This window comes from Kryptolebias marmoratus, linkage group LG9 (assembly GCF_001649575.2).
Source record: "Kryptolebias marmoratus isolate JLee-2015 linkage group LG9, ASM164957v2, whole genome shotgun sequence".
Classification (NCBI taxonomy): domain Eukaryota; kingdom Metazoa; phylum Chordata; class Actinopteri; order Cyprinodontiformes; family Rivulidae; genus Kryptolebias; species Kryptolebias marmoratus.
Genome location: NC_051438.1, coordinates 9,315,232 through 9,342,629, shown reverse-complemented (window position 1 = coordinate 9,342,629; position 27,398 = coordinate 9,315,232). Strand labels below are relative to the sequence as shown.

Here is a 27,398-nt window from a genome sequence, read left to right as displayed (position 1 = left end):
CCAGCCAACAGGCAGTCGGGCGTCCAACCACGGTGAAAAGGCCAATGCCATGTGCAGCGAACCGCATGCGAGAAGAAAAAAGGAACAGAGCCTCGGATGACGTCAGGCTATATAGCCTCTGATTGATCATCCGATGTGTCACAAGTGTGACTGTTGATACTATTACTCGAACTGCGCATGCGCGAAGGGAACATTCAGTGCTTTCAGCACCGCCCTCTGGCGGTCAGTAGGGATGAAATAGAACCTTCAGCTCAATCACTTTTGCTTGTTGTAACTTTTATACTTTCATACAAAATTTTTAACTCGAATTCAAAAAAAAAAATCTCGCCAATTTCTTCAAAAACAATGTTTTCTTTGAAATCTGCTTCAGCAAACTCAATTTTTGTTTTATGCTGCTTTTAGCTTTTGGTTGCCATTCTGCTTATCAGCTACAATTCTGCTCATTTTAGCTGTTTTGCTGTTTTTATCTTCAGTTTAGCTTATTTAGCTTAGTTTATATTTTCTTATAATTTTGCTAAAATTATCATCTGTTTTGCTAGTTTTAGCTTTAGCATCTCTTTGGTTACTTTTAGCTACTCTTCTTTTAGCTTGTGTCCTGATCATTTCAGCTTCTGTTGTTTAACAGCTCAGTTTGAGCTTCTTCAACAAATTTCATTGAAGGTTTTCGCAGAAAAAAATGAAATGTGTCAAGTTTCTTTTGAGATCGTTCACTCTGACAGGAGTTTCACTGGTGGTGTTGTTTTTGTTTGGTTTTGATTTGCAGACATGGATCAGCAACAGGCGGAGGAAGTACCGTCTGATGGGTATCGAAATCCCCCCTCCCAAAGGCGGACCTGCCGTGTTCACGAGCTCGTCCCCAGGACACCAGTCTCCGGTGGCCCTCAGCCCGGACGGCGAGCGGCTCGGGACGCCTGAACTGGCTGATGAGTCGAACGACGGGGGATCCGTGTGCATGTCCGAGGGTGAGGCGGCTGAACGCGCAAACGCGTACGGCTGAGCAAACTGTGCAGAAAACGCACTCACACCGTGTTGTCAAACCTAGATGGGACCGTGGACTCCCAGCACAGAGACGGAGATGACGAGACAGATGTGTCCGCTGCTCCTCTGCTGGCCGATAATGTGGTACTTAATCGTTATTGTTGATGATACTGAACCTCATTAAAGAGGGTTAGGGTTTATTTTAAGTGGATTCTGTGGAAAGATTATGAACAGTTAATATATTTCCTGTCGACAGCTTTTTTAACGATCTCGATTTGGGCAAATAGTTGAATTCTGACCAGATTAAAAAACTAACAGCTAGCCTGAGTGGCCAAAGCATTTCACTGCTGTCTCAAAATAACTCTAGTCTCAAAAATTTGAGTTTATACAAACGCTGTTTTATAAACCTTTACAGCACCGCTTGATTTGCAGTACATAGTTATTGTAGCAGAAACAACATGATATTCTTGCCAAAAATGTCTTGCTGCTGCTATTTGTTCTTTTAAAAAAAACTTTCTGCTGGAATGACTGTGTCGTGCAAACTGACAGCGACGTAAAGGTTTATAAAATAACATTCCCATGAAAATCTCTTAGAGTGGAGTTGTTTTAGGGCAGCAGCAATCCTTTTTGTAAATAAACATACTGTAACCCGCTCTGGTCTTGACTGCATCAGTTCGTCTGTCGTGTGAGATGTAAAATCTGTTTCTCTGACCTGAGGTTGTTCAATGATTTATTTACAACAGGTAAGATACTAATCGTTCATAATCTTTATACAGTCTCATTTTAGACTCATATCAAGAAAGTTCACAATAACTAATAAATGTATTTCAGCAAATTTGAACTCATTTGTTTCCTCTTACCTTTTTTTTTTCCAACTACCTTCTGAAAACCTATTTATGAATGCAACTCCTTTAATCTGAAGCAGGTCAATTATTTTCCTCACGAGATCATCAGCTGTTTAATCTGTGTTTTGTTTTTGTTTGTTTTATTTGACAGAAGATTGAAGTAATCGACGAGGATGAAGAAGCCGACGACGACTTGGTGGCTTCGGACCTCGAGCAGATGCAGAACCTGCTGGAGTTCAAGGTGAGGACACGCGGACCGGTCAAACACCGTTCCTGCTGCGTCTGTGCGGAAATGGAAATAGCTTGTACACGTACAGCGCTTTATCTAGTCCAAGGACCCCAAAAGCGCTTCACACTACAATCATTCACACACTGATGGCAGCGAGCTTCATCGCAGCCACAGCTGCCCTGGGGCGGGCTGACAGAAGGGAAACCTCGAGGTTAAACGGCGGCAGTTTTAAAAGCACCGCAACGCCGTGCCGCCCCCCCCCCCCTGTGCTCTGAACTCCCTTTGAATTCTTCCGTTTCAGCACGAGGAGGTGCAGTTCTTAGAGAACGAGCTAGAGAACCAAAAACAAAAATACCAGGAGCTTGCGGACTTCACGAAGAGCCTGCTCAGTGCCATGAGGAACAACGACCTGGAGAGACAGCAGGTGCATTCACCGTCAAAATGCTAAGCGGGGTGCCTGTAATTGTACATTTGTAACTTGCCGTGTGTGTGTGTGTGTGTGTTCAGGAACTTTTAGCCAGTCTACCTCATCCTTCAGACCAGGACTGGGACCTGACTGCGGAGGGAGGAGCCCAGTCGGATGCGACACCCGAGCACCACTTCCAGGCAGATGGTTCGAGCGGCGCACATTCTCCACAGGTCCAAACGACCGAAGAATTCCTGATAGTGGCCGTGAGCAAAGACCACGCAACGGCCGAAGCTGCGACGCCCTCTGCATCAGAGGAGCAGCTGCCAGAGGAACAAAAGTGACTGCCCCCATCAGCGCACGAACACACTCGTACAGATGTTCTCACACTCCACACTGAGACAGATTTTACAAAGGAAGGACTGAGCGGTCCAACAGTTACAAATATAATAAAAAATACTCTAGTAAATTCATGCACAGTGCCTGTGGATCGACGCTTCACTACGACTGTTGGGCTGACTAATGCCTTTTTTTTTTTTTTTTACTGCATATCATTCGCCTTGCTCTGGTCCTGTCCAGAGGGAACAATAAATGACCTCTAACTTAACTGTTTTGTATCTGTGTGTATATTGAGACTTGTTTATTTCGAAACTGAATACAATACGATAAAATAAAAACTGTAATGTAAAAAAAAAAATAAAAAGACCAATAAAAAAACTAATGTACTGAATAGTAAAGTCCAGGGTTAGTATGTAATTGGTCCAAAAAAGCGGTGAAGGCCGAAGCTGCAGCTTCTGAATGCCTACCCTTCTCTCACAAATCATCTTTACTTCTCGTTCACAAAAGGGAGATTATTGATATCAGTCGATATAAAACACACTTATATCGAAAAGAACACAACAATAACAAGATAAGCAACATATAAAACTCTGCTTTTGTCATTTTAATGAGTTACAAGCTCACAGAGTTTAAACCCTGGAAGCAGAACCTCCTTAATTACACTATAGAGGTCCAGTTGCTTTGCTTTTTAAAGCTTTTTTGGAAAAATAGTGGAACTGTTTAAGAATAATGTTCCTCAACAGAAAACTGGGAACGTTTCTGATATGCCATCATCTACAGTTCATAATTTCATCAAATGTTTTTAAGAATCTGGGGAAATGTCTGAGCTCAAAGGACAAAAAGGCTCAAAGTCAGTGTTGGAAGCTGTGACCTTCAGGCAGCACTGCATTAAAAACAGGCTGGATTCTGGTGTGAAACACTTCCACAGATCATTGTAGCACAGTTTTCTGAACCGTCCACTAATGCTGATTAAAGCTCCATCAGGCACAGAAGAAGCCAGATGTGAACACCATGCAGAAACGCCGCCATCTTCATCTGGGCCAAAGCTCATTTAAAATGGACTGAAGAAAACTGAAATTCTGTTTGAAAACCAAGGAAACTAAAGAGGAGAGGAAGCAGTTCTAAAGACTGCCTCTCTGATGGTATGGGGGTGCATTAGTGCCTCTGGCATGAGCAGCTTAGACATCTGGAAAGGCTCCATCAATGCAGAAATGTAAACACGGGTTTTAGAACAACATATGCTCCCATCCAGATTACTTTTTTTTCAGGAAGGTCTTGCATATTATAGGAAGACAATGTTAAAACACATCCTGCATCCATTCCAGCAGCAGGGCTTCATAATAAAAGAGTCCAGGTGCTGAACTGACCTGCCTGCAGTCCTGACCTCTCACCATCTGATGCATCATGAAACAAGAAATCCAGCAAAGACCCGGGACTGTCGAACAGCTAGAATCCTCCGTCGGACAAGAACGGGACAACATTCCCTCTAAAACTTCCAGCAGCTTGTTAAAAGAAGAGAGGATGCTTCACAGAGGGAAACATGGACCTGGAGCAACTTTTTGAGTTGTGCTGCTGCCATTAAATCCAAAATGACCTTACATTTTCCTTAAAAAAAAGAAGTAGTCTTAAAGATATTTACAATTTTACTTATTTAATTTTGGGGCACCAGGTGTGTTAATAATTAGTCCTTAAATTACAGTACTGGACTATTTTGATTGCTATTATAGTGTTACTATGCCTATCAGTATTAGTAATTATAATCCATACAATAACTTTACAATACAACACTTTAGTTTGCTTTGTTTTCCTTCTTTATTTTTAATCAATATTTTAACTCTATACATTAATATTCACTTAACAAGTCGACTGCTCAGTAGCACCAAAAACGCAAATTTTAATGTATATAATGTACTTTAAATTATACAAGAAACAGGAATGATCCATGTAAATATTGTGCTATCCTTTTATAATATTATCCTTTTATTATCACCAAATACTAATATAAAGATATCTACAGTTGTAGACATGTAGTACTCTGGCTGTCTAGAGCCTTACCAGATAAATGCTGAGCATGTGTGTGTGTGTGTGTGTGTGTGTGTGTGAGAGAGAGAGAGAGAGAGAGAGAGCTAAAGAGAAAGTGGATGAGCTTTAAGCTTCTTATTTCCCCTTGAATTAAAGATACTGGGCGAGCTTATGGTGCAGCAGCTTGAAAACACTCGCTCAGCCCTAAATATCTAAAAGCTGGTTCAAACTGGAGTCAACACTTGGGGAAACTCCTCGCCAGTTAATTACTATTTCGAGCAGAAAGGTCTGCCTGTCTTGTCTGTCTGTCCACCGGATGTGTGTGTCATTCACAGCGCGTCCCCTCCTCCCCCTCCTCAACCACATCCACGCGCCCTCCTCCTCCGTCTCGAGACGTGCCGCTTTGGTTTGGACGGGGGGAAATCCTTAGCTGAGCTGCGTCACAAGTACGTCAATAACACTCATTCACCAACGGTCAGGTACCACGGTGGCCGCCATGTTCGCAGTTATGGCAGGGTGGAAGCGGTGCTCTAGGTGAGCGTTTATGGTCCCCGGTCAGCGGCACCAACAGTTTGCCCCCCCCTTCCCCTCCTCCTCCTCCACCACCACCTCCCGCACACCCGCACCTCCACGACGAACTGAGCCGACCCGCTCCTCGCGTGCCCAGTCTCCCCGCGGCATAGCGGTCCGCGAGGCAGGCAGCCTCCTCCTCCTCCTCCTCTCTCGCTGCGGCTGAACGCCGGAGCAGAAAATAGCTCCCCCGGACTTCCACACAGACGCACGGAGAGGGGGAAGACATGCAACGTGGAGAGGGGCTCTAGGCGGACGACGATGCCTTAGACTTTTAAGGGAGGCAATTCCTGGCACAAGATGGAGATAAACAGCGTTAGCAGCGAGGTGAGTAGAAAATGCGTGCTTTGCATATATATCTTATCGGGTCGGTTATTTTGCGTTGTGACGTCCCGTTAAGTTAGCTGCTCGAATCCGCGTCACGACCTGCCCGCAGCGCACTGTGATGCATGCTAACACGCTAGCTAAGGCTAACAGCTGGGGTTTGTGTTTATTCTAGTTTCGGCGCCACTTTGTATTAGTTTCGCAGCCGTCCGGTTGGGTTTTTGCCGCCATTCTCTCCTCGGTACACGCACTGGCTTCTTCCTTTGTTGACACGGGGGCTTATTTCGGCTCTTTGTTGTTCTTTACACCGCTCAGGAGTTTACTTCATAGCCTAGCATGAGCTAGCGCTAGCATGCTAGTTGACAGCTTGCGGGCTCGAAACTTGGAGGCAAGTTTTTTTAACGACCGGTCGCCGTCGGTACAGAAAAGGGTCTCGTTTAACTCTTTCGTGTTCGCATGGTGAAACAGAGAGGGTCTACATGTGTTTAAAGTTACACTTGCTGCTAAATTTGGTCAGGGAAGTGCACAACATCCGACCGCAGACTTGTCAGCTGCACTTTAAAATTAGTGATGCTTGTGATTTGTAAGCGACTTAATAACTTTCAGCTTGGAGTCGTGACTGAATTTCCAGTGAAATACACTTGAACGCCATTTTGGAACATTAAAATAAGTCATTGGGCATATGTTAAGGTTTAGATATCTGTTGCAGATCGCAGTAAGCAACTCCTGTGATGCTGAGCAAAAGCAAATATCAAAACGACGTCAAGCCTCAGCCTCTTAAATGTTTGGTTTACATTTGTATTTGCATCACGGTAGGAAGGTTTTTCATGTGAAACTGAGCCATCCTGCCACCCCAAACCTCCCCATTTAAGGAAATGTTTGAAGTTCTTCACATGTACAATCAAAACTGTCTAAACTTGAGCGGTTTAAAGCCACGTTTTTCGTATTCAGTCTTGACTATTTATTTTTTAAACAGCAAAGTACCTCCTGTTAGAGTTCTGGAGATTTATGACTTTCAGTTGAGTTCTTCTTTGTGTAACTTAAGTATTTAGGAGTTCTCATGGCTCATCTTGAAAGCTTGAATGAAATCCTTGCTCTGTTTCAAAAGTTTTTCGTTGTTTTTCTTTTTATTTCCCCAGGTTCCCATTTGTGCATGCGACAAAAAAACAGACACGGACATAATTTTAGCTTTCTCATCCCCACAAGCGTCGGTGCTTGCTTTTAAAGCCACTTTGCACCGGTTTTGACACCGTTCGGTTCGGTCCTGTCAAGCTCACGTGTGATTCCGGGACGGTGATATATGCAGGCGGGTTTCGAGAAGGCTGAAAAAAGGCTTGCCTGGATGTGCCGTGAGTGTAGGCTGCACTTGGTTACAAGCTGTGATGAGCCACAGCAAAAGGTGGGAGTGAAAAAAAAAAAATCTAAGTGTGAATTATGACACAAGCGTTGCCCTGGCTTCGACCAGCCTGGATGGTGTACGGTCACAGATGCACAAGGGTTTTCCTTTTTAGGTGTAGTCGGTGGGATGCTGGGCTTTGAACCGCTTACAGGTGATGGGTCCTGATGTTGTTGTTGTCATCGTTCTGAAGCAGTAAGATGCTGGAAAGTGCTTTGTTGCCTTCTGTTCAGAGTGTATGTCGGTGGCTCCACCCACTGAGTGGGCTTGCGTAGCGCTATGACTCATCCTCCCTCCTCATCCTCCTCCTTCAGAGCCTTGATGGAATTCAACACACACAAACACACCGGACTGAATACATAATGCAGACTGAGCTTCGACACAAAAGTGAAGCGCTCGGACCTTTCCAAAGATTTTTATTGTCGGATTTGCATCCTGATGCTGATATTTGTGACATCCCTCATTTTCTTTACAGTTTCATTACACTGTCTGCTTGTTTTAGTGAAGAAAAAGCACATGAAGCAGTCTCATGTGTAAATCAGAGTAGACTAAAGCAAGTCTCAAAGCACTTTTCCACCGTTGTCAACCACATCTGCATGATTTCTCACCGTAAGAAGCCTGAATGCTGACTGTAGCTGGTCGGAGATGTTGTTTTGCACTGGCTGGGGATTAAGCTAGGATGCTAATACCGATGGGCTTTATGAGGACAGGATGAGAGCTGGACAGCTGGGCGAGATTAAAGTACGGACTCCTGAGTGTTTAACAACAAATTTAAGCTCCAGTTGGGCAAGTGAGAGCACCGTCATATTGCATGTGACTCATCGATTTCATCTGTTGAATCTTCCATCGTTCACGTGGGCGTGCAGCAGCTGCAGTCACAGTCCTGCTCAGCGAAAAACAAGAATGAATAAGCTTCGTGGAAAAAAAATGTTTATTGTTGACGGCTGATCATTTCTTATTTATTTATTTATTTTGTCATTTGTGTGTGCGCTGCAGGTCAATGGACATCAGATCATGGATGAGCCCATGGAGGAGGAAGAGTCATTCTCAAACTGTGTAAGTAAAGCCGCATTTGAGTCTTTGTGCATTTGTCTTGTGCACGCGACGTACCTGCCACCCCGCGTGCTTGTTTCACGGCGATATCGCTTATTGTAGGATGACGAGACGTATAAAGAGATTCCCATCACCCACCATGTGAAAGAGGGCTGTGAGAAAGCTGATCCATTGCAGTTTGAACTACTAAAAGTCCTCGGTCAGGGCTCTTTTGGCAAGGTGAGGATACTCAGCAGACCACTTAACACTAGAGAGGCTCGTTTTTACCACCTGTTGCAGCCTTATGAATGACAAGAGGACATTTAAAGAGTTTAAAGTTTAAAAATTGTAAATAGAATAAGACTTGACCAAAACAATTTGCATGTGAGGACAATTTATTTAGGGTGCCAATACATTATCAATGTTCAGCCGTTATCGTTTCTTTTTTTTTGGTTTGCTACTCCTCCCATAACTTTGGAGATTGCAAAAAAGTATATCAAAATGTACAGGAGTAGCAGGCTGTGACATCTGTCACCTAATGTGTCTCTCACTGCTGTCTCTCAAATAAAACACTGTAGATGCTTAGGAGTTCAGGAACTTTTTAATGCAACTCATAGATTTTGTACAGCGACTGTTTGTTTCAGACTTATTGCACCTTCTGCTTTGTTTTTCTGTCTGCTTCTCTTATTAAGAGTGCAGTCAGGGAGTGAGAGACACAGGTGTGTGGTTACCATGGTGACCTGAATGAGCCACTGCCAGCAGCCTTAACATGATGATGATGATGATGTTAGTTCTCTTTACACTTATTATGCAGTTTATACACAATGTTGGCATTTGGCATCCATTTCAGTTATTTCATCACAAATAAAAAGCACCAAAAAAACAGAAAAAGGGACTTATTAGTTTTAGATGGGTAAATAATGGAAGACAAGCATTTGGAAAACACACACACCAACACAACATTTATTAACAGTCCTTTCAAACGTTCACATTGACTCTCCAACATCGACAAGCTTCAAGATTGTTTGGGTTTTATTCTCTGTGCGCTTTTGTTCGACTCCAGTTTTTTTTAAGAACCATGTTGTGTTGCGTCAAGGACAAACTCGCTGCTTAACTATCTGCCAAACTCAAAAATTATATTGTGTCGAAGCAGGGGCATCAAAGTCAAGTATTGGATCATTGTGTTTTGGGTGACGGTATTCAGCTTTGCTGGAATATTTCTCCACCGTCTTGTCAGTCTTGTACTGTAAGATTCAGATTACTCCATGCTCAACAGCATGTTTCCTAAGGGAGAAAAGTTAGCCTGCATCAAGAGGCTGCAGCTGATCCTGTGGAAATGACCACAAAGGATGGAAATGCCACACTGCTTAAAATGAGTCACCGTAAATGCACATTCAGGTTATAAAAAATATTCTATTAAAATTTAATAACCAGTCTGGGTACAGATGAGACTTTACTTGGGTCCATATTTGGATCGCAGTCTGCCATTTGACGACGCCTATGATAGGTTACACTGATATTTGTCCAGATTCTTATTACTATAGCTTTTTCTGCTGTGTTTTTTTGTCACTGTTAATTTGGACTCTATTATAACTAAACTTATCAAACCAATTAAACCGACCATTCGCCATGGCCGAAAGTATTGGCTCCCTTGAAATTTTTCCGCAAAATTGAGTATTTCTACCAGACAATTATTGCAGTACACATGTTTTGTTATACACATGTATGATGTGGCCAGCAATGAGCTCCGGATCGAAATCCCATTGAACACCTGTGGCAAGATCTTAAAATTGCTGTTGGGTGAAGGCACCGTTCAGACAGATTGTATCTGTCTGTGTGTCAAGATTTTATTTTGTTAGTCTCATTGTCAGGTGTTTGTGCTACAACCTGGTTGCCGTAGTAACGGCTTATGCCTAAGCAAAACAGATAGTCAGCAGCACGTTACATTGTTTTTGTTAGGGCATTAACGGTCATACTTCTTTTATTTTTATATGACAGGCTGTCTATAAATGAAGAGAAGGAGTGGTTTTAGGATAAGTCCTGAACTGTGAGACGCAGGGGGCTTCATTTAAGAAAGTTACAGAGAGCTGTAAACACATTTGGGGGGGTAAAAATTACTCTTTGGGGCTTCGGGTTGTTAAATGTTTCCATCAGCGTTTGGGTCCTAAATATTTTGTCCTATTTCCCTCAGGTGTTTCTTGTCAGGAAGATCGTGGGTCCAGATGCTGGTCAGTTATATGCAATGAAAGTGTTAAAAAAAGCATCTTTGAAAGGTAACACGGCACTGTCTGTGGTCTCATGTCAGCACAAAACTTCACTTCACAGATTTCCCCGCGTTCTGTCCACGCCGTTGAATTTCTGTTTCACTTTCTCTTCCCGTTTCGTCTCTCCAGTCAGGGACAGAGTTCGTACTAAGATGGAGAGAGACATTTTAGTGGAAGTTAATCACCCCTTCATAGTGAAATTGCACTACGGTAAGAGACACACATGTGCACGATAAGCATGCAACTAAAAGCAGGGTTCCTACGCAGTTTTGAAAAGAATGGAATTTGGTTTTAGTATTTTCCAAGTCATATTGAGTCTGATAAAATGAAAACAGACTACAGAGAAACACAAGTGTTTTTAGACAGTTTTTTTTACATGTTGCATTTTCTAAAAGATTAAATTCAAATTGACTGCAGAACTGATAGCCCACTCGGCTCGCCTCAATGGTTAAGTGAAAAGCGTTAGGTTCATTGGTAACTCTAAACTGTCTCTAGGTGTGAGTGAGAGGGTGAATGGTTGTTTGTCTCTGTATTCCTTTGATGGACTTGCGACCTGTCCAGGGTGTCCCTGGACAGGTTTAAAAATTAAAAAAAAAAAATTTAATTGAGTGTGGAAACTATGGACTTTTATAGAGGAAAGTGTGTATTATACCACATCAATTTCTTTATGAAGCACTTAAAAACAACAAGACTGGTTAAAGTGCTATACATTAAAGCAAACATAGGATATAAAAGCACCATAGGGTCAAAGTTAACCTCTAGGACTAGGTCTAAAGTCAGGGTACGAAACTATGTTTTTTAACAAGATTTAAAAACAGCAAAAGAAGGAGCCCGCCTAGTGCGCCGTGACCAATCATTGCAGCGTTCTGGAGCGCTATCAGCTCTGCGCTTTCATTGCGTCCTTAGAACCATTAACAGCTTCTGACCTGCTGACCTTACAGAGCGCCGTGGTGACTACGGCTGCAGCAGTTCAGAGAGATGAGAGCGAGCAGAGCTGTCAAGAGACTTAAAAACGTACAAACGAATTAAAAACATTTTGTATGTGGCAAATTTGAGTATTTGTAAGTGGCCTGGAAGCCAAAATAGAAGAAATGTGATCTCTTTTGAATCAATCACAAACAAGCAACAGAAGCTTAATTAATTACAAAATGAAGTGCTTTGCAGTAATCAAGCCGAGAGGTTATAAAAGCTTGTATTACTGCGTAGGAACCCTGGAAACGTGTTCACACAGAATTTCTTGAACATTAACAGAGGGTAGTTTTGCATCTTGTTACACAGCCATTGAGCCTTAAATGTTTTTGTTAAATCAGCATTTAATTAGTTTTGTTTCTTTTCCTCTGCAGCCTTTCAAACAGAAGGAAAACTGTATTTAATACTGGACTTTCTCAGGGGAGGGGATGTATTCACTCGCTTATCCAAAGAGGTAAGCTGATAACTTTTTTTTGCTTTATATTTTATTGTAGCTGAGACTTACTTGCATATTTCCCCCTGTTTTAACTTTCTGGGAATAAAAATATCATTATTTTTTTTCTAGATTTTTATGTATTATTTATTTATTCAAGTATGTATCAGTCACGTTTGTGGAAATCAGCAGAACAGATGCCACAGTGCTTGTTTCTAAACCCAAAGGAGTTAAGCTGACGGCTACAAATTGAACAGGTGCACATTTAGTATGCAGGAATATCATTTTTTATTATTATTTTTTTTATATAAAAGCCTAAATACTCCCAAGCCATTTGTCCCTGGTTGTTTTCCTGTGTGCTTTTCATTCAAATTCTGACTTGAATTCCTCTCGGAAACACATTTTTTATGTCTGGGAATCTTTATTTGCTTTTATATTGTGAAATGGTTGTCAGTTAGAGGCTCAGATCAGCTCCTTTTTTTTCAACAGCTTGTGCAGCATTTCAACAATGTGTGTTTGTTCTCCAGACAGACCTTGACTTGAAAGTGTGTCTCACAAACCAAAGCGGTAGCTGCTAGCAGTGCCAAATCTACAGCCGGCTGAATCATATGTTGAATGTTGACGTCGTGACAATATTAATGCTTGTTTTCTCTGTTTGTTGCGATTGAAGCCTGATGCTGACGTTGTGTGTTTTCTTTGCTGCTGAATTTCTCCCGAGTTCAGAGAGTAAATTTGTCCAGTTCTTATTAGGTTATGTTTACAGAGGAAGATGTGAAATTCTACCTTGCAGAGCTGGCTCTGGCCCTCGACCATCTGCACAACCTGGGCATAGTTTACAGAGATCTCAAGCCAGAGAAGTATGAATCGTCGTAACCTGCACATTAACCTGATCTAAACACCACACTGCAGCTACCAGCCAATAGAGTCAATAAAGTTAGTATCTCACTGCGCTCCGGCTGTTGCGGACTAGTTGGGGACAGAAAATATGCAAATTTTCACTTGGAATCTCACTGATTGACACTCATGCGTGCACTCCTAAAAAACATTGTGCCCAAATTGGCCAGCAGTTTGTATACATAGGTCTACTGATGGGAGCTTTTCTGCCAATCTTTAGAAAACAAGGCAGCCATTGGCCGATATACAGCATCTATATTTTCAATTTTTGGTCAATATATTCGATGTGTAGGTTTTAGATTATCTGCTGTGAATGGCTCTCAGCTACTACCACACCAAATGTTTGCTCAATATCTGTAAAATTGACTGAGTTACAGCCTTTTCTGTTTGTTTGTTTTCTAAGGTTATTTTGGCTGTGAGGACCAAAGTGAATTGGGTTAGCTCCAAAAGTTAATCACTTATAGAGGCACATTAAATTTTTATTTTTTGAATATTTTATTAAAATTCCCAGTGAGATACTAGCTTAATGATTGTGCTTTTTTTGTCTAAGATCAGTAAAATCTCGCATTGAAGTAAAAGAATTCTTTCATTTATTCAAAAAACATTTTATTGTCTACAATACATGCATAAAAATTCACTCTTTTTTTGAGAATGTTATACAATGAAATGATTACTGATATTATTACTCTGCATATTTCTGAATGTTGGGTCAAAGCTAAAGTGCAAGATCAAGGACTTCTACTGAGTTTTTACAATTTTGCTCCACTTTACATAAAATCTGTCCTTACTCAGATAAAGGAATGTTTTTACATGTTTTGTAGGTTTAAGTGGAGTTCTCTGATCTGTCTGCTATAGACCTTCAGATCTACAGATTCTGTTAGACACAAACCTTATAGATAACTTAGGAAGCGGGGGGTTTACACAGGAAACAAAGACGTGTTTATTTGAAAATATCTGCTGTCTGAAGCTCACCTCCAGACAAAATCTTTTCTCTTTCAGCATCTTACTTGATGAAGCCGGACATATAAAGTTAACAGGTATGTGCTTGACCTAATGCAAATTCATTGTGATTTAGAGATACTACGTTTTTGGTTAGTTTCTTGTTCAAGTAATTCTTATGTTTAACATTAGCAATTCACATGAGGATAAAAGAAAACCCCCAAGCTCTTTAGAGTTTGTGGTAGTACAAATATTTCTTACTCACCCTATTTTGGATTATTTTTGTGGCAGACTTTGGCCTGAGTAAAGAGTCAGTAGATGCTGATAAAAAGGCTTATTCCTTCTGTGGTACGGTGGAGTATATGGCCCCTGAGGTGGTCAACAGAAGAGGACACACACAGAGTGCAGACTGGTGGTCTTTGGGAGTACTTATGGTACACAAACACACACAAATCCATTCATGATAGCTTGTGTTTTTATTTGCTGCATATATATCTGATTGTTTTTTTTAATTATTATTTTCTATTGTGTGATTGCAGTTTGAGATGCTAACAGGAACATTACCTTTCCAAGGGAAAGATCGCAATGAGACCATGAACATGATTCTCAAGTGAGTTTGGGTTTAAGCTCTCGAAACATGTTGTTACACAAGTTTGAATCCATAAATAACGGTCTTTCTGAGCCTCTCCTGTTGCCATATATTCACTTGTTGCTCTTCCCACACAGAGCTAAGTTGGGAATGCCTCAGTTCCTCAGTTTGGAGGCTCAAAGTTTGCTGAGAATGCTGTTTAAACGTAACCCTGCTAATAGACTAGGTAAGGATAACAGGTGTTGATCGTCACATTGCACAAAGCTCTTATCTAAAGCTTTTTAAACTTTTTGGCATCTAAACATCATCCGGATAACCACTGAAAGACAAGCAAACGTGTTTGTCCTCTTGACATCAGGTCAACTGAACCAAAGTGGTTTGTGTCTTTAGGGGCCGGGCCTGATGGCGTGGAGGAGATCAAACGCCACCCTTTCTTTTCCACCATCGACTGGAATGTGAGCAGACCCGCTTCTCCCCCTCGTTTCGCACATGCCCACACATACATGCGCACACATGGCTCCGCAGCTTTTGCCGAGGCTTCACACCTTCCAAACGTTTGGCTTCATGACTGGTGGCCATCGGTCCTGGCCACAGCAACTTTGTTTGTGTGTGTGTGTGGGAGTCTGGGCAGCTGTCCAGTTCTCACTGTGTGTGCACTAATAGCCCTGTGTGAGCGTTTAGGAGCCAGCAGGATGCTATTGGCTGGACTTGGCTGCAGAGAGGATTGGAGGGGGTTAATCTGGGAGGCTTCTCTTGCACGTGTGCTCACATGCAGCATGCAGCAGCGTTTGATTTCTGACTTTTATGTGTGTGTGCGTCTGTGTGTTCCTGATTTTCTTTTTCTTAGAAGCTGTACAGGAGAGAACTGCAGCCCCCATTTAAGCCTGCAGCAGGTAAACCAGATGACACGTTCTGCTTCGACCCAGAGTTCACAGCTAAAACGCCTAAAGGTACACACACACACACACACACACACACTTGTAGGCTCCTTATGAGAAGCAGCCGCTTCTGCAGCCATGGAAACTGCAACTGGTCCCTGTCTACAACTGTTACTGTAAAATGTTTCACTTGTATGTGCTATCTGCTGGTATAATGAATTGTTTGTGTGCTCAGACTCCCCAGGTATCCCGCCCAGTGCTAATGCCCACCAGCTCTTCAAAGGCTTCAGTTTTGTTGCCCCAACCCCTATGGATGAGAACAAGAGCTCTCCGATGCTCAGCATACTCCCCATTGTTCAGGTGAACACTAACCTCCACTTTTCCCAAAGACTTTATCACTTGTTGATCCGTGAAAATGATTCAGATATTAGCAGGTGTTTATACAAGCCAAAATTTATTTATTTATTTCTGTTTGGCTCTCGTAGGAGGTGCTTCAGGAAAGACATTATTCTATTAATCATCAGTGCCACACTTGGCAGTGTTTTGTTATTTTGCAACATGATTCATGCCAAAACAAACAGAACAGAGCACTCAGCTGTCAGCAGTTTATGCCCGTTTCCTTCTAACAAACTTACAGTACCTCCAAATCATTTTCTCAATCCCTCCCAGTTTGTGCATCGTGACACCTGTAGCTGCTTGTGTTTTTCAGTCTTCTTCACCTCAAAAACTGACATTACAAAAATACAAACATATAGTGGGGGAAAAAATGAATTTTGCTCACAGACAGGCTCATTGACTCCAAACTTTTAAGCAACTGTGTTGTGCGATATGTAAGCATGCATGATATTAGAAAAACCTACCCCTGATTGCCTTTTCACCTTTGATATCGGGAGATAGTTTTATAAATTTAGCCTTGTAAATTATCAAGCATTCATATAACCAAAACTTATGGATTATACTGTTTCAAATATCAGTTTTATATCTTTGTTGTATACAATCTACATTAAGAGGTGGGTGTAATCTTAAGTTCTTACATCATTTTTAAGCAGCCAGTCTTAGAAAAGATAAACAATTAGATGTAAGAGACATCATTTTGTTAACCCCAAATGATCCAGTAGTATTTGTTGACTATAAAATCTATTCTGCTGCCTCACACCAGTGAGTCACAATGAGTGTATTTGTTTCTAACACTGCTGGTCTTTGAGAGGCAGAGAGGAGCAGATTACTACTGAATGAGATGGACATCAGAGGAGATTTGGAAGTGGACATGCTCTGTTATGACTGATCAGTAACTGGGTTTTATGTCATACAGTGTATCTACACACATCCTGCTAAAAAGTTCCTGTAAGTCATATACATTTTTAAAGGTGGTTAAAAACATTTGAACCAGCGAGAGAACCCTGCTTTACATCACTGCTCGTTTTGCCTTACCTGCTTATTTACATTAAATTTTATGATTATTTGCAAGCACAAATTAAGGCTTAGAGGCTTCTTTCAGAACTGTGATAATATTTTTTTCTGGAATAACCAAGGAATACTCACCTAAAAATGTTTTTTTTTTTAGGTGATTAAACTATTAAACAACTAAAGGCTCCAGCATACTTAATAAGAAGTCAAGAAGTCCAGTTAGTTTTTGCACACACCTTTCATCGTCCACGAGACACTCTGTTCAGAACAAGCTCCTCCCTCCTGCTGCAGCGTTAAAACGGGTTTCTTCCCGTCGGATTCTCAACTCTCCTGTCCTTGCACAGATTTTTGCTTCCCTTACTTCGATCAGACGTGTTTATTAAACAGACGGAGACAGTACACGTCGTTTTGGCATTTGCAAATATGACGGTGCACAATAATGAGCGAACGAAGGGAACTTGTCCCGACGCGGCCCATCCGAGGCGCACTTCCTCCCGGCCACCACAGCCACAAAGAGCCGCCCGTGTCTCTGCGGTCTCAGCGGAGCAGTAGAAGCAAATAAAGTCCATTAAATCTCACCGGCTTTTCCGCATAAACATGGTCACAACAACTTCTGACCAATCACACGATACATGGCGCAAACCCCTGTGAGAAAAGGTTCAGCCCGGGCCTTGTGTCACAAAGGAGTGGACGAAGCTGCTACGCAAAGAAAACAACGCAATTTTTGTCACGCAACTACGTGAACGAGAGCCGACTTCTCATGGAGTATGACTCCCACTTAAAGCTAAGTCTCATTAAGATAAGATAAACTTTATTGATTCCACAATGGGGAAATTTGCTCGTTGTTGAGAGAACTGTTTCAGTGGATTCTTAAAAGCTGAAAAGTATTACAAATTACAAAGCTTTTCTCACAGCTGATTTTGTGGATTTTTTTTATTGTGTTCTTTTCAGAATCTAAAAGAGCATAAAATTGAGCTGGCACACAGAAACAATCACCCTGCCTTGAATTAACAATGCATGAGAAGTGTGAGTGGGTCCCTTTGTTTTATCGTCCAATCAACAATGGCATATCCTGCTACAGAGAACAAGAAGAACTTGAGTGAAATCAAAGTGCCGATTGTATAAGTGAAAACCAGAAATAAATCTCTTTTTTGGAGAGACATCTTTCTAGTATCGATGACAAATGGAAAATTTATTGAGGCGGCTTGCTGGCATTCTTATAAATGCAACCAGCTCAGAGAAATGCGTTTTTCAACACTTAAGGGAAACAGAAAAAAAAGTGGCCGTAAAGAAGAGGTTGGCCTCACATTGACAGAGTTGTGACTCCCACAGGTGGAGGTTCAGTCATCATCTTGGACCACTTTGTCAGTATGAGCTCTGAACGTGCGCTGTTTCTGTAGTCTGCTTTCTGTAATGTCCTCCAGCAGTGCAAGCTGTTTATCGAGCAGACATGTTTATTCATCCTCTTATAGGTCACAGCTAATTGCAGACACCTTATTGACTAAATCACACATAATCCGCAGGATCAATTATGCAGGATAATTGACTTATTCAGAGGGCCTTCAGCCACTTGTTGGAGGAAGAAGTTGCTTTTGAGATTGATAGATCTTTGCTCCTCCTGCGTGTCAGTATTTTAACAAGACTGTTCTGTGATTTTAATATAGCCGTAATGTGTCAACAGGGATAAATCTCGTCAGCTGTGGAAAAATATTTTTAACAAGTTTCATTCAGTAACAGTAGTTGAGGATGTTATTCATATTATACTGTCCTTATAGTACTGGGATAACCTGGTTGGAAACAACAATTCCAGGTAGGGTTTTGGCGTTTTTGATGTTAAACCTGTGCATCATGGAGCGATTGATTGGTCTCTTAGTCAGCCAATTAATTAGGCCTTTGTTTGACATCTTTAAAAAAAAAAAAGAAAAATGAACTGGCATCGGTCACGTTATTAGTTAATTCATTAAAAAAGGCAGGCGAATCTCTGGGAAGATCAGTGTTTTTAACCTGACACTGTTGGTGTGTCATTTGTATTCTGAAGTCAAAAGTTTCAACTTTTAAGTCAAGAAAATCTATTGAAGCTGGATTTCTGACTTTGAAAGTTGGATGTTTCCCACTAGCCTCAAACTCAGAATCCAACATGAAAAGTGCAGATATTTGCAGTAAAAAAAAAACCCTCCTTATTTGCACTTCTGTTAGTTTTTATGCCATCTAATCTGTCACACACTGAGTATCTATTAGTGAACATTTTTCTACGGTGTTTGAATGCAGAGTAATCCATTGTTATCAGCTTGTGTAGCTGGTTAGTGAGCATTAAAGTTGGCTAATCCTACTGGTTTTCCAACTTCAAACTGGAACATGATTCATTTCGGTGTTACATCATTCCCAGATACGAGCTCCAAGCTAAACAGAGCAGAACATACACCTCTTTCCTGCAATGGGCTTCCTTTATTGGTAGGAGTGTCTTTCATTTGTTTGTTTTCAGTGCAAACCTCAAGGGAAGCTGACCGTAGTATTCTGTTAATGTTTACAAATTAAAATATTAAGACATTAATTTGCTTTTTTTTCAGGGCCTCATATATTTAATTAGTTAGGTAGTGTTACTGCAAAGTAAGCCTTCAGTTAATTGTAGCACAGGTAAGAGTGTTTACTTATCGGGTCTAAAGCTACGTTTGTACTTGACGCATTGAGCTGGTTCTCCTGGTTCACCATTTTTATGATCCCTCTATGAGAGATCACAAAGATAATCAAACGGTTTAAAACCCATGGAAGGAGATTACTGCTGCAGCCGATAAAAAGGAGTGTTTATAGACCACAGGGGGAAGAAATATTAGTCTTATGATGGGCAAATCACAACTAAATACAGTACAGTTACTATAATGTCATGCCACTCAACATTTCATTTGAAGCAAATAAATCAAAGAAAGAAACTGAATGCTTTAAGTCAAGTCAAATTAATTTATAAAGTACTTTTCAGCAACAAGGCGGTTCAAAGTGCTTTACAACATGTGAACACAAAAATACAGTCATCATGAAGACACACAATAATATAAAAAGCTGAACTAAACTTATCTAAACATGAGCTAAGATAATCTAAATAAAATAAATGAGCAAAAGTAACAAACAGATGAAAAGGTAAGCTAGGAAACTAGGATGTAGAAAGCTAAACTGAACTTAAATTGAACGCTGAAAATCCATCCATATTTTGTCTGAAAGCGTCATCTCTGACAATAAAAATGTTGTTTCCAGGTTCATGGGGGTTCGGCCAAGTTCTCCGATCTGTACGAGCCGCAGGAAGACATTGGGGTTGGGTCTTACTCGATCTGCAAACGCTGTGTACACCGAGTTTCTGCCATGGAATATGCTGTGAAGGTAACAGCAACGATCCTTCAGTTTTATTGTGTTTTAAGCACATCTTCGCCTCAGTGTGTGTAGCTGGAGTAATCCTGTTGAACGTGGTCATACAGGCTGCAACACCAGCAGAGGGCAGTACAGATTTACATTACAGAGATGATGTTTCTCAGTTTGATTTACAGGCAGGTGTCCTTTCTGCTTTTAAAGTGACTCATTCTGTCTGTTTTTGTTTCACTCAGATTATAGATAAAAGTAAGAGGGATCCCTCTGAAGAGATCGAGATCCTGATGAGATATGGGCAGCACCCCAACATCATCACTCTGAAAGACGTCAGTAACATTTATCTGTCAGCTTTTTCTAATCTTAAAAACATAACACACCCTGGCAGAATGCAGACTCACATCATGAATGTTAATTTAGCTGCTTTTGTTTTAAAAACATGTCACCGAAATGACACACACCTATTTTTATAAACAGCCAGACATGTTGTTTTTGTACAGCAAATTTAAAAGAAATACTGTTATTGTAAAAAAAAAATATATATATGTTTTTTAAAAAGACAGCAGGTTTTTCTGGCAGCTTGATGTATTTGATTTCCAGACTTTACTGATGCAAAACGAGATATTTCATAATCCAGATTGTAGTTTTAATAGATCAATTTTGCAAGATGGAGGCATTTCATGAATTATGGAGATGATTGAAATCAAGATTAGAACTGATGCTGATAAAACTAATGGGTTGAAAACACCGAATGCTCTTTGAGAAAATGCACTACAATTATGATAAAACGACTATCATCACAACACCTACTTTGCACTTTGAGGAAAAGGTCCAGATAATAATGTCCAATAATAATGTGTATTACTGTGTTTTATTATTATTTACCCACCTTCCTGGTTCTGTAGCTGGGATGCAGCCCCATATCTGTGAAACCTGTAGGTTTTTCTCAGGCAGAAATCTCCACATTTCATCGGATTTAAACCAAACAAAACCTACTGCTCCATCACTGTTGATTCATTACGAAATACAGCTGACATCCAGTCCTTCACAGTTTTAGTTCTTTAAAACTACCAATACATAAGCATTGAAGCACCCTCGTTATTCGGTCAGTAATCTCCCAACACCACCTACAGCCTTACAAAAACCCGTGCACTAAATGCATCAAAACAGGCATTTGGTTAGAAATAACGTGCTTATGTTAGCAGTGCTTTGTACGATGTAGACGAAACTTGTGAAAAACATTTCTCCATAGTGTAACAAGTAAGAAAACTTCCTTGGATCTCTATTACTCAGATGTTTCTCCTGTGAAGTATGCCTAAGTTTAAACAGATCATAGAAAGTTGGACTTTGAGAACTTCACCAGTTTTTACACAACTTTCAAAAAATTACTATTTTTACAAACCACACTTGTAGAAACTATACAGTTTATACATCAAATTGTAGGTGTTTTTATCTTCTTTCACCTAATGTGTCTCTCCCTGCTATAAGACTTGTGGTTTTCTAGGTTTGGAGTTCACAGATCCAAACTCTACATTGTATCTGTGCTCAGAATTTTCACCTCAAAACTTGGAAGTAAAAGTTTTTGTTCAGGTTTTTTTGTTTGTTTGTTTTAGTTTAGTAAATATCCTACATAAACACACTACACTGTGGACTCTTTAATTTACAGGCTGATCAGATTCTTCTTCCACGTATCGTCAGGAATGGTTTTGATGTCATTTAGTGTTTTTGCACATCGACTGAGGCATAATTTCTAGTTTGCATTTCTGTCTGCCTGTCTTATTCAGGTAACTGTCAGGTAGTGAGAGACGCAGTGTGGTTACCATGGTGATTGTAAGGCGCCACAGGCAGCAGCTTTGACATTTCTTTGGATCTTGGCTCTCTTTACATTTCTACAGTTTATACAGTAACACATGAACATTTTCTGATTTTAGATCATTTAAAAATATAAGCCCCATTTTACTATTGGCCATTTTTATTTTATTTTATTTGTTTCAAAATGTGATGCTCTTTAGTTGTCTTTCTTTTACGATCTTCTGTTTGTACTTGCTTCAAACTTTACTCCCCGGGGACTGGGAAAATCTTTTGCCCCGCTCTGTGTTGAATGATCGTCTTGAAGGACTTTTCCTCTCCTTGTCGTCGCTTCAGCTGACAGCTCTTGTTTCAGCTCTCGTTGCGGTCATGTTTCCTGTCAGTCAGCCGGTCCAGCAGCTTGTTAACATCTGCAAACAGTTTCCCTTTCGCTGCAGACTTATTTGAATAGTTAGACTTGTGCAAGTAGTTGTTAAGGAAATCCAGTCTGCAAGGTCATTGCAGCAGTTTTCCTTTACTTGATCTATAAAAAGTAAGATTTTTAGAGATGCATTTTACCACACCAAGATAACTTTTGTGTAGTATCCATGATTTTATTTTCGGCAAAGTAAAACAGCTGAACAAACGGTCTCCCCGAGTTGTGATCCCATTTTCTTAGCAGGGGTGGTATCCGCTGCCAAGCGTTGTGACTAGTTCTGCATGTTGTAGGTGTACGACGAGGGCAGGTATGTGTACCTGGTGACGGAGCTGATGAAGGGAGGGGAGCTGCTGGATCGAATCCTCCGGCAGAAATTCTTCTCCGAGCGAGAGGCCAGCGCTGTGCTCTACACCATCACCAAGACTGTTGACTACCTCCACTGCCAAGGGGTGAGGAAACGCCTCGTCACACACAAGCACATCTCGAGGAGGGCTTTCTCTAAGATTCCGACCTCCACAGGTGGTACACCGAGACCTGAAACCCAGCAACATCCTCTACATGGATGACTCTGGGAATCCTGACTCCATCAGGATCTGTGACTTCGGCTTCGCCAAGCAGCTTCGGGGGGGAAACGGCCTGCTGTTGACCCCCTGTTACACTGCCAACTTTGTGGCACCAGAGGTGAGACAAACTAGGAAAGAAAAAAACTGGAAGGGAAAGTCCTCCATGTTAGATCTAAAACATGGGATTTAGATTTATGGATACAGAGCTCCAGTCATAATTCATTTTGTTAATGTGTTACTATTTTTTCTTTTTTAAAGGTACTAATGAGACAAGGCTATGATGCAGCCTGTGATATATGGAGCCTTGGAGTTCTACTCTACACCATGTTAGCAGGGTACAAACAATAAAGCCTTTAAATATTTAAACCAGACTTTATATTTGAAGCAAGAGTGGAATGTTTTGTCACTAACTTCATCTGTGCAGGGACTTTAAAGTTGTTCATATACTGCATGATTGTGGTTCCCTCACGTCTGTTATTTACCTGTCAGGTACACACCATTCGCTAATGGACCAAACGACACGCCAGAGGAGATTCTTCTGCGGATCGGATCAGGAAAGTTTTCTCTGACAGGTGGAAACTGGGATACTGTATCAGACTCCTCAAAGGTGCTCATTCAGTATTTATTTTTTCTCCTTCAAAGTTAAATTTTCGTGTGAAGTGACTAAATTATGTGGGAGGGGAGAATGATCTGCATGTGACTGTAGCTGCAGAAACGGAGCATGTCGTGCAGTTTGAAGCTCTCCAGTTTTGAATCGGTAAAGCTCCCTGAAGGGGAAGCGAAATGTGTTCAGCTACAGAATAGAAGTCCACTTGTTTTGTTTTTTTTAAGTTTTTGGATTTGACTAAATTAGTTCTTAACACTTTTATTAGTGCGTACTGTTAGTGGATGTTCCTGTAGTTTAATAGTAATATCTGTCTTTGGTCTAAGTTTTTGATTTTTACATTCACATTTCCTAATGTGAATGTCTTTTTTGTAGAAATGCTAAAATATCCACACAAATAAACATTTAGACCAATACAAATGCAAAGAGGTTGTGTTATTTTTCATTTTATTTATTTAGTTACTATTGCCTGTATATGCCGTTTGTCCTCCAGGACCTGCTGTCTCATATGCTCCACGTGGACCCTCACCAGCGATACACAGCAGAGCAGGTTCTGAAGCATTCCTGGATCACGTGCAGAGACGCGCTACCACACTTCCAGCTCACGCGACACGATGCACCACACCTCGTCAAAGTGAGTCTTTTCATCCCACATTCTGTTCATTGAACGATTTGAAGGTACAGAGCTGTTTGTATGTTGTCCTGTTAGCCTCACAGCCTGTGGTGATAAATTTACATAACAACCAGAGGTGAAACGTTCACAAAATCCTAAATTCAGTTCAGGTTTCAGGGCTACGGTGTCCAGTTAGTTTGTTTTTTAAAACATGCCAGAAATGGTCCACATCAGTAATGAATAATACACTGTTTACACATTTAAAGTATCAGGTATTCCAAGGTACATGTCATGTAATAATGTAAAAACTAAAGGGATGAGCCAGTTTGGCATTAGACACGTCATTTTAAAGCTGTGTGCAGTTTTTAGACAGTAAATAAAGAGACATTGCTTATTCCAAATTTCTTTTTATTTAGTTTTCTTGAAGCTAAAACACAGATTTACTGCCTCATTAAAGCCTTTTGTAAATGTTCATCAAACAGAGTCTGAACTGACTAAATGTCGAAGCTTTATTTATCAAAATCAGAGATCCACCGATGTGAGGTTTTCTTTGGCTGAAAAAAATCAGAAATCAGTGCAGCCGATGGCTGATATATGACATATTTATTTATTTATTTATGGCCAATATGTATTTTCTACTTAAAATATAATTGCTTAACTCAATACATGTATTTTGAAACGCTTATAAAAACTTTGAAACTGGATGGATGGACAATAATGGGCTACGGGGAGCTGGTTGTAGCAGCTGCTGTGTCTTTACCTTTGTACTCTTAGTGATCGATTAAAATCAGTCGGCTGATTAATTGGTCTTTTTTTTTTTAAATCAAAATGTTAGGTTTGCTTACTTATTGTTTCCTGAGAAAATAAAACAGGAAAATGGTTCATGCAGCTCTGACTTCTCACATATGTTCTATGAGTAAAAAAACTGTCCTTACTTTTTTTTTTAATCAATACTTTTTGCCTTGATGATGTAAACAACTTCATTTGAAGTCAGATTCAAAGTTAAAGCAGTCCAGTTCTCCAACAGTTAAGTGGTGCTGTCTCTACAATGTCCTTCAGTTTTTGTTTCTGTATGTTTTTGAGTGATTTCATCTAACAGTGCCTGGAAATAGATTTTTTTTTTCCCTTTGTCCGGACAGTTTGTCTGGTTAGTGTCCTCATCGTGTGTCTGAACCTACCGTTTGACTTTTTAGTCAGAGCTGAGACTTCACACCAATCCAAAGGAAAAAAAACTAGTTTGATAAACTTTAAACCAGAAACCAAAGTTGTTTCTGTTTTTTTTTTTTTAGACCATCTTTTCCTCTTGTAGGAATGTGAATATGTTAATTGGATTTAGATCATGAAACTGTTCAGACCAAAAGCATCAGCAACAACAACAGCAACATCAGTCTGGTTGTTTACTTTTTATTTGCATCTGTTCCTCGGAAGAATGCATATCAAGTTGGATCCAAGTTTATTCAAACATCCGGTGCAATCTGTTGGTGCTCAGAGTTTGTGTTGGGGTGACTCTCAGCTGACTGTTGCAGACTTGTTGGAGACTCCAAATTGCGAGGAAATAGGCTGATTTTCAGTTGTAGATTCACTGAACTCCAAGTCTTTGCAGCCAAGATACCAGTCAGCTGTGCGCTTGCATTTGACGTAGCCAGTTTTTAAAAATTACAGCCTATTTTGTGTGCATGGTTTGCAAAATTACATCAAACACATCCTAGCTATATACTGATGGAAAATGTGTTGTCCCTAAAACTGAACAGACTCGTTAAGCAAAAGCAGAGTGTTTCCAGTAATCACTGAAAGAGACTCCCTCCTAACTTTATTAGCGTAGATAAGACTGATCTCACTGCTTTGAGGTTCAGCGTGTTCTCCATAAACCAGTGGGACCCCAGGGTGGGTCATTAAAACCAGGCAGGGATCTTTAGATAATCTCGTATCAATTTACGATTAAAAATTATTGCTTGTGGCATATTTCTAGTTGCAAATAATAAAAGCAGTAGGTCTAAACAAGTAAAGATTGGTATTTTGGTGGTTAGGACTGTTTGTGTTGTCAGTATGTTCCTGTTTAAAAGGGTTTTTAGCAAAGTGTGTGGTTTTAAACCAGCCGTTATCATTTTGTGGGTCGGAAACAAAAAAGTTTGGGAACTGCTGGCGTAAACCGTCTGTTACTATGAGTCTGTGGTTCCTTTCTCTTTCAGGGAGCGATGGCTGCAACCTATTCAGCTCTGAGTCAGAAGACGAGCCAGCCGGTGTTGGAGCCCGTGGCAGCGTCCAGCTTGGCCCAGAGACGCAGCATGAAGAAGCTCACCTCGACAGACATGTAGACACGCGTTGCTCGCCCTTCGGTCCTCACCTTCACTCTCGCCGACTCACACACAGCGGAGCATGCTCACACACTCGCACCAGTCCGAACATCATGTCTCCCCCCCTTCTGTTTGAAAAAAAAAAAAAATCTTTATTTTAACACTTCCAGCATCAGCAACCCGGAAACACGCTCACGCAGACACAGAAGGCGAGGAAGCCGGTCGACAACGTAGAGGGGGGGTAAACTCACATATCTGTTACTGCTGGGGAGACGGACTTGTATTTATTTCCACAGCGCTCATATGCACTCGCCCTCCTCGCCTTTCATTCGCTCTTCCTCCCCGCCCGGGGGGAAGAAACACACCAGCTGATGTTCTCCTTCACTGTGATTGGCTGATTCAAAGCTGCTTGGTTAAACTGTGCCCCCACGCCCTCCCCCACTGCTCTTCATCGCCACCCTACCATCCTCCTCCTCAGTTCTCTCTCTGTGTTTACTTTTGCTGTCTTGAACTTCTTTTCTTCACAATGAAGTAAAGGTTTATGTTGCGGGTGGTGAAAGGACGATGTTGACTGAGGTACACTGTAACACTGTTTCCTTTTTGGGACTCAAAACGACGATGACAACATAAAGAAATAAAAAAATAATAATAATAAAAAAAGAAAAGAAATTCTGCTTGTGGCTGAAGTAAAAGTACCTCAGGATCAAAATCATTTACCAGCACTTTTGGGAACATAAATGCATGTTTGGGCAGAATCTGTGTTTCATTTCCCTTAAAACAAACAAACAAACAAACAAAAAAAAAATGCATTCGACTCATGTTACTTTGTGATGCTGAAAATGTATCAAAAAGTTACATAAGCTGCTGATGGATCGATGAAAATGCCAAGAATCTGAAGGTGCAACAGTGTGGTCACGATAGCGGGAAGGTCTTGTTTTAAAAAAGAAAAACAAAAGATTCTATGTGTCTATAAATATAAATTAACGTGTATGATGTTGATGATGAAGATGAAGAGCATGTGGCGGAGGCGTACGGATTTCTCTGGGGGGGACGGGACGCACCCCCGTCGAACCAGAGAGGCTGAAATAAAGAAAATATTTCCATCGATCTCTCTTCGAAAAGACATTGTGGAAATTGTATGATATTGTATTTATTTCATTTGATTTTAAAAATTCTATTTTTTTCTTTCAAGTTATGTATATATTGACATTAAAGATCATTATTGACATGCA

General features: G+C 40.8%; 2 protein-coding genes across 6 annotated transcripts in view; both read left to right on the top strand.

The window, feature by feature from the left end:
* Positions 1–3,164, top strand: part of hdx (highly divergent homeobox) — a 21,939-nt gene extending 18,775 nt beyond the window's left edge. For all 3 annotated transcript variants that reach the window (XM_017419661.3, XM_025006719.2, XM_025006720.2), the window contains exons 7-11: positions 764–962; positions 1,043–1,122; positions 1,975–2,064; positions 2,354–2,476; positions 2,560–3,164. In XM_017419661.3, coding sequence (XP_017275150.1) covers positions 764–962; positions 1,043–1,122; positions 1,975–2,064; positions 2,354–2,476; positions 2,560–2,802 — 735 coding nt within the window. In that variant the 3' untranslated portion in view covers positions 2,803–3,164. The remainder of the gene's footprint in view (positions 1–763; positions 963–1,042; positions 1,123–1,974; positions 2,065–2,353; positions 2,477–2,559) is intronic.
* Positions 3,165–5,217: 2,053 nt separating this feature from the next.
* On the top strand, positions 5,218–27,398 carry rps6kal (ribosomal protein S6 kinase a, like). Of its 3 annotated transcripts, none has more exons than XM_017419771.3 (22): positions 5,218–5,716; positions 8,106–8,165; positions 8,265–8,381; positions 10,333–10,414; positions 10,535–10,615; positions 11,749–11,828; positions 12,558–12,664; positions 13,701–13,738; positions 13,932–14,074; positions 14,180–14,250; positions 14,367–14,455; positions 14,620–14,684; positions 15,077–15,179; positions 15,343–15,467; positions 19,761–19,883; positions 20,105–20,194; positions 22,383–22,541; positions 22,612–22,773; positions 22,914–22,990; positions 23,145–23,262; positions 23,753–23,893; positions 26,062–27,398. In XM_017419771.3, exons 1-22 carry the CDS (start codon positions 5,690–5,692, stop codon positions 26,185–26,187), a joined length of 2,184 nt encoding a protein of 727 aa, XP_017275260.1. In that variant the 5' UTR covers positions 5,218–5,689; the 3' UTR covers positions 26,188–27,398. The 3 variants fall into 3 exon arrangements, with proteins under 3 accessions (XP_017275260.1, XP_037833333.1, XP_024862478.1); XM_037977405.1 differs by lacking the exon at positions 5,218–5,716 and adding an exon at positions 5,930–5,954; XM_025006710.2 differs by lacking the exons at positions 5,218–5,716; positions 8,106–8,165; positions 8,265–8,381; positions 10,333–10,414 and having other exon boundaries at positions 10,587–10,615; positions 12,598–12,664.

Excerpts from the sequence above, each read along its gene's own strand:
- rps6kal (XM_017419771.3), top strand. The coding sequence starts at position 5,690 with ATGGAGATAAACAGCGTTAGCAGCGAG. Across the intron at positions 8,382-10,332 it reads GTCAGGGCTCTTTTGGCAAG|GTGTTTCTTGTCAGGAAGAT; the intron begins GTGAGGATACTC and ends TATTTCCCTCAG. Across the intron at positions 23,263-23,752 it reads CTGTATCAGACTCCTCAAAG|GACCTGCTGTCTCATATGCT; the intron begins GTGCTCATTCAG and ends TTTGTCCTCCAG.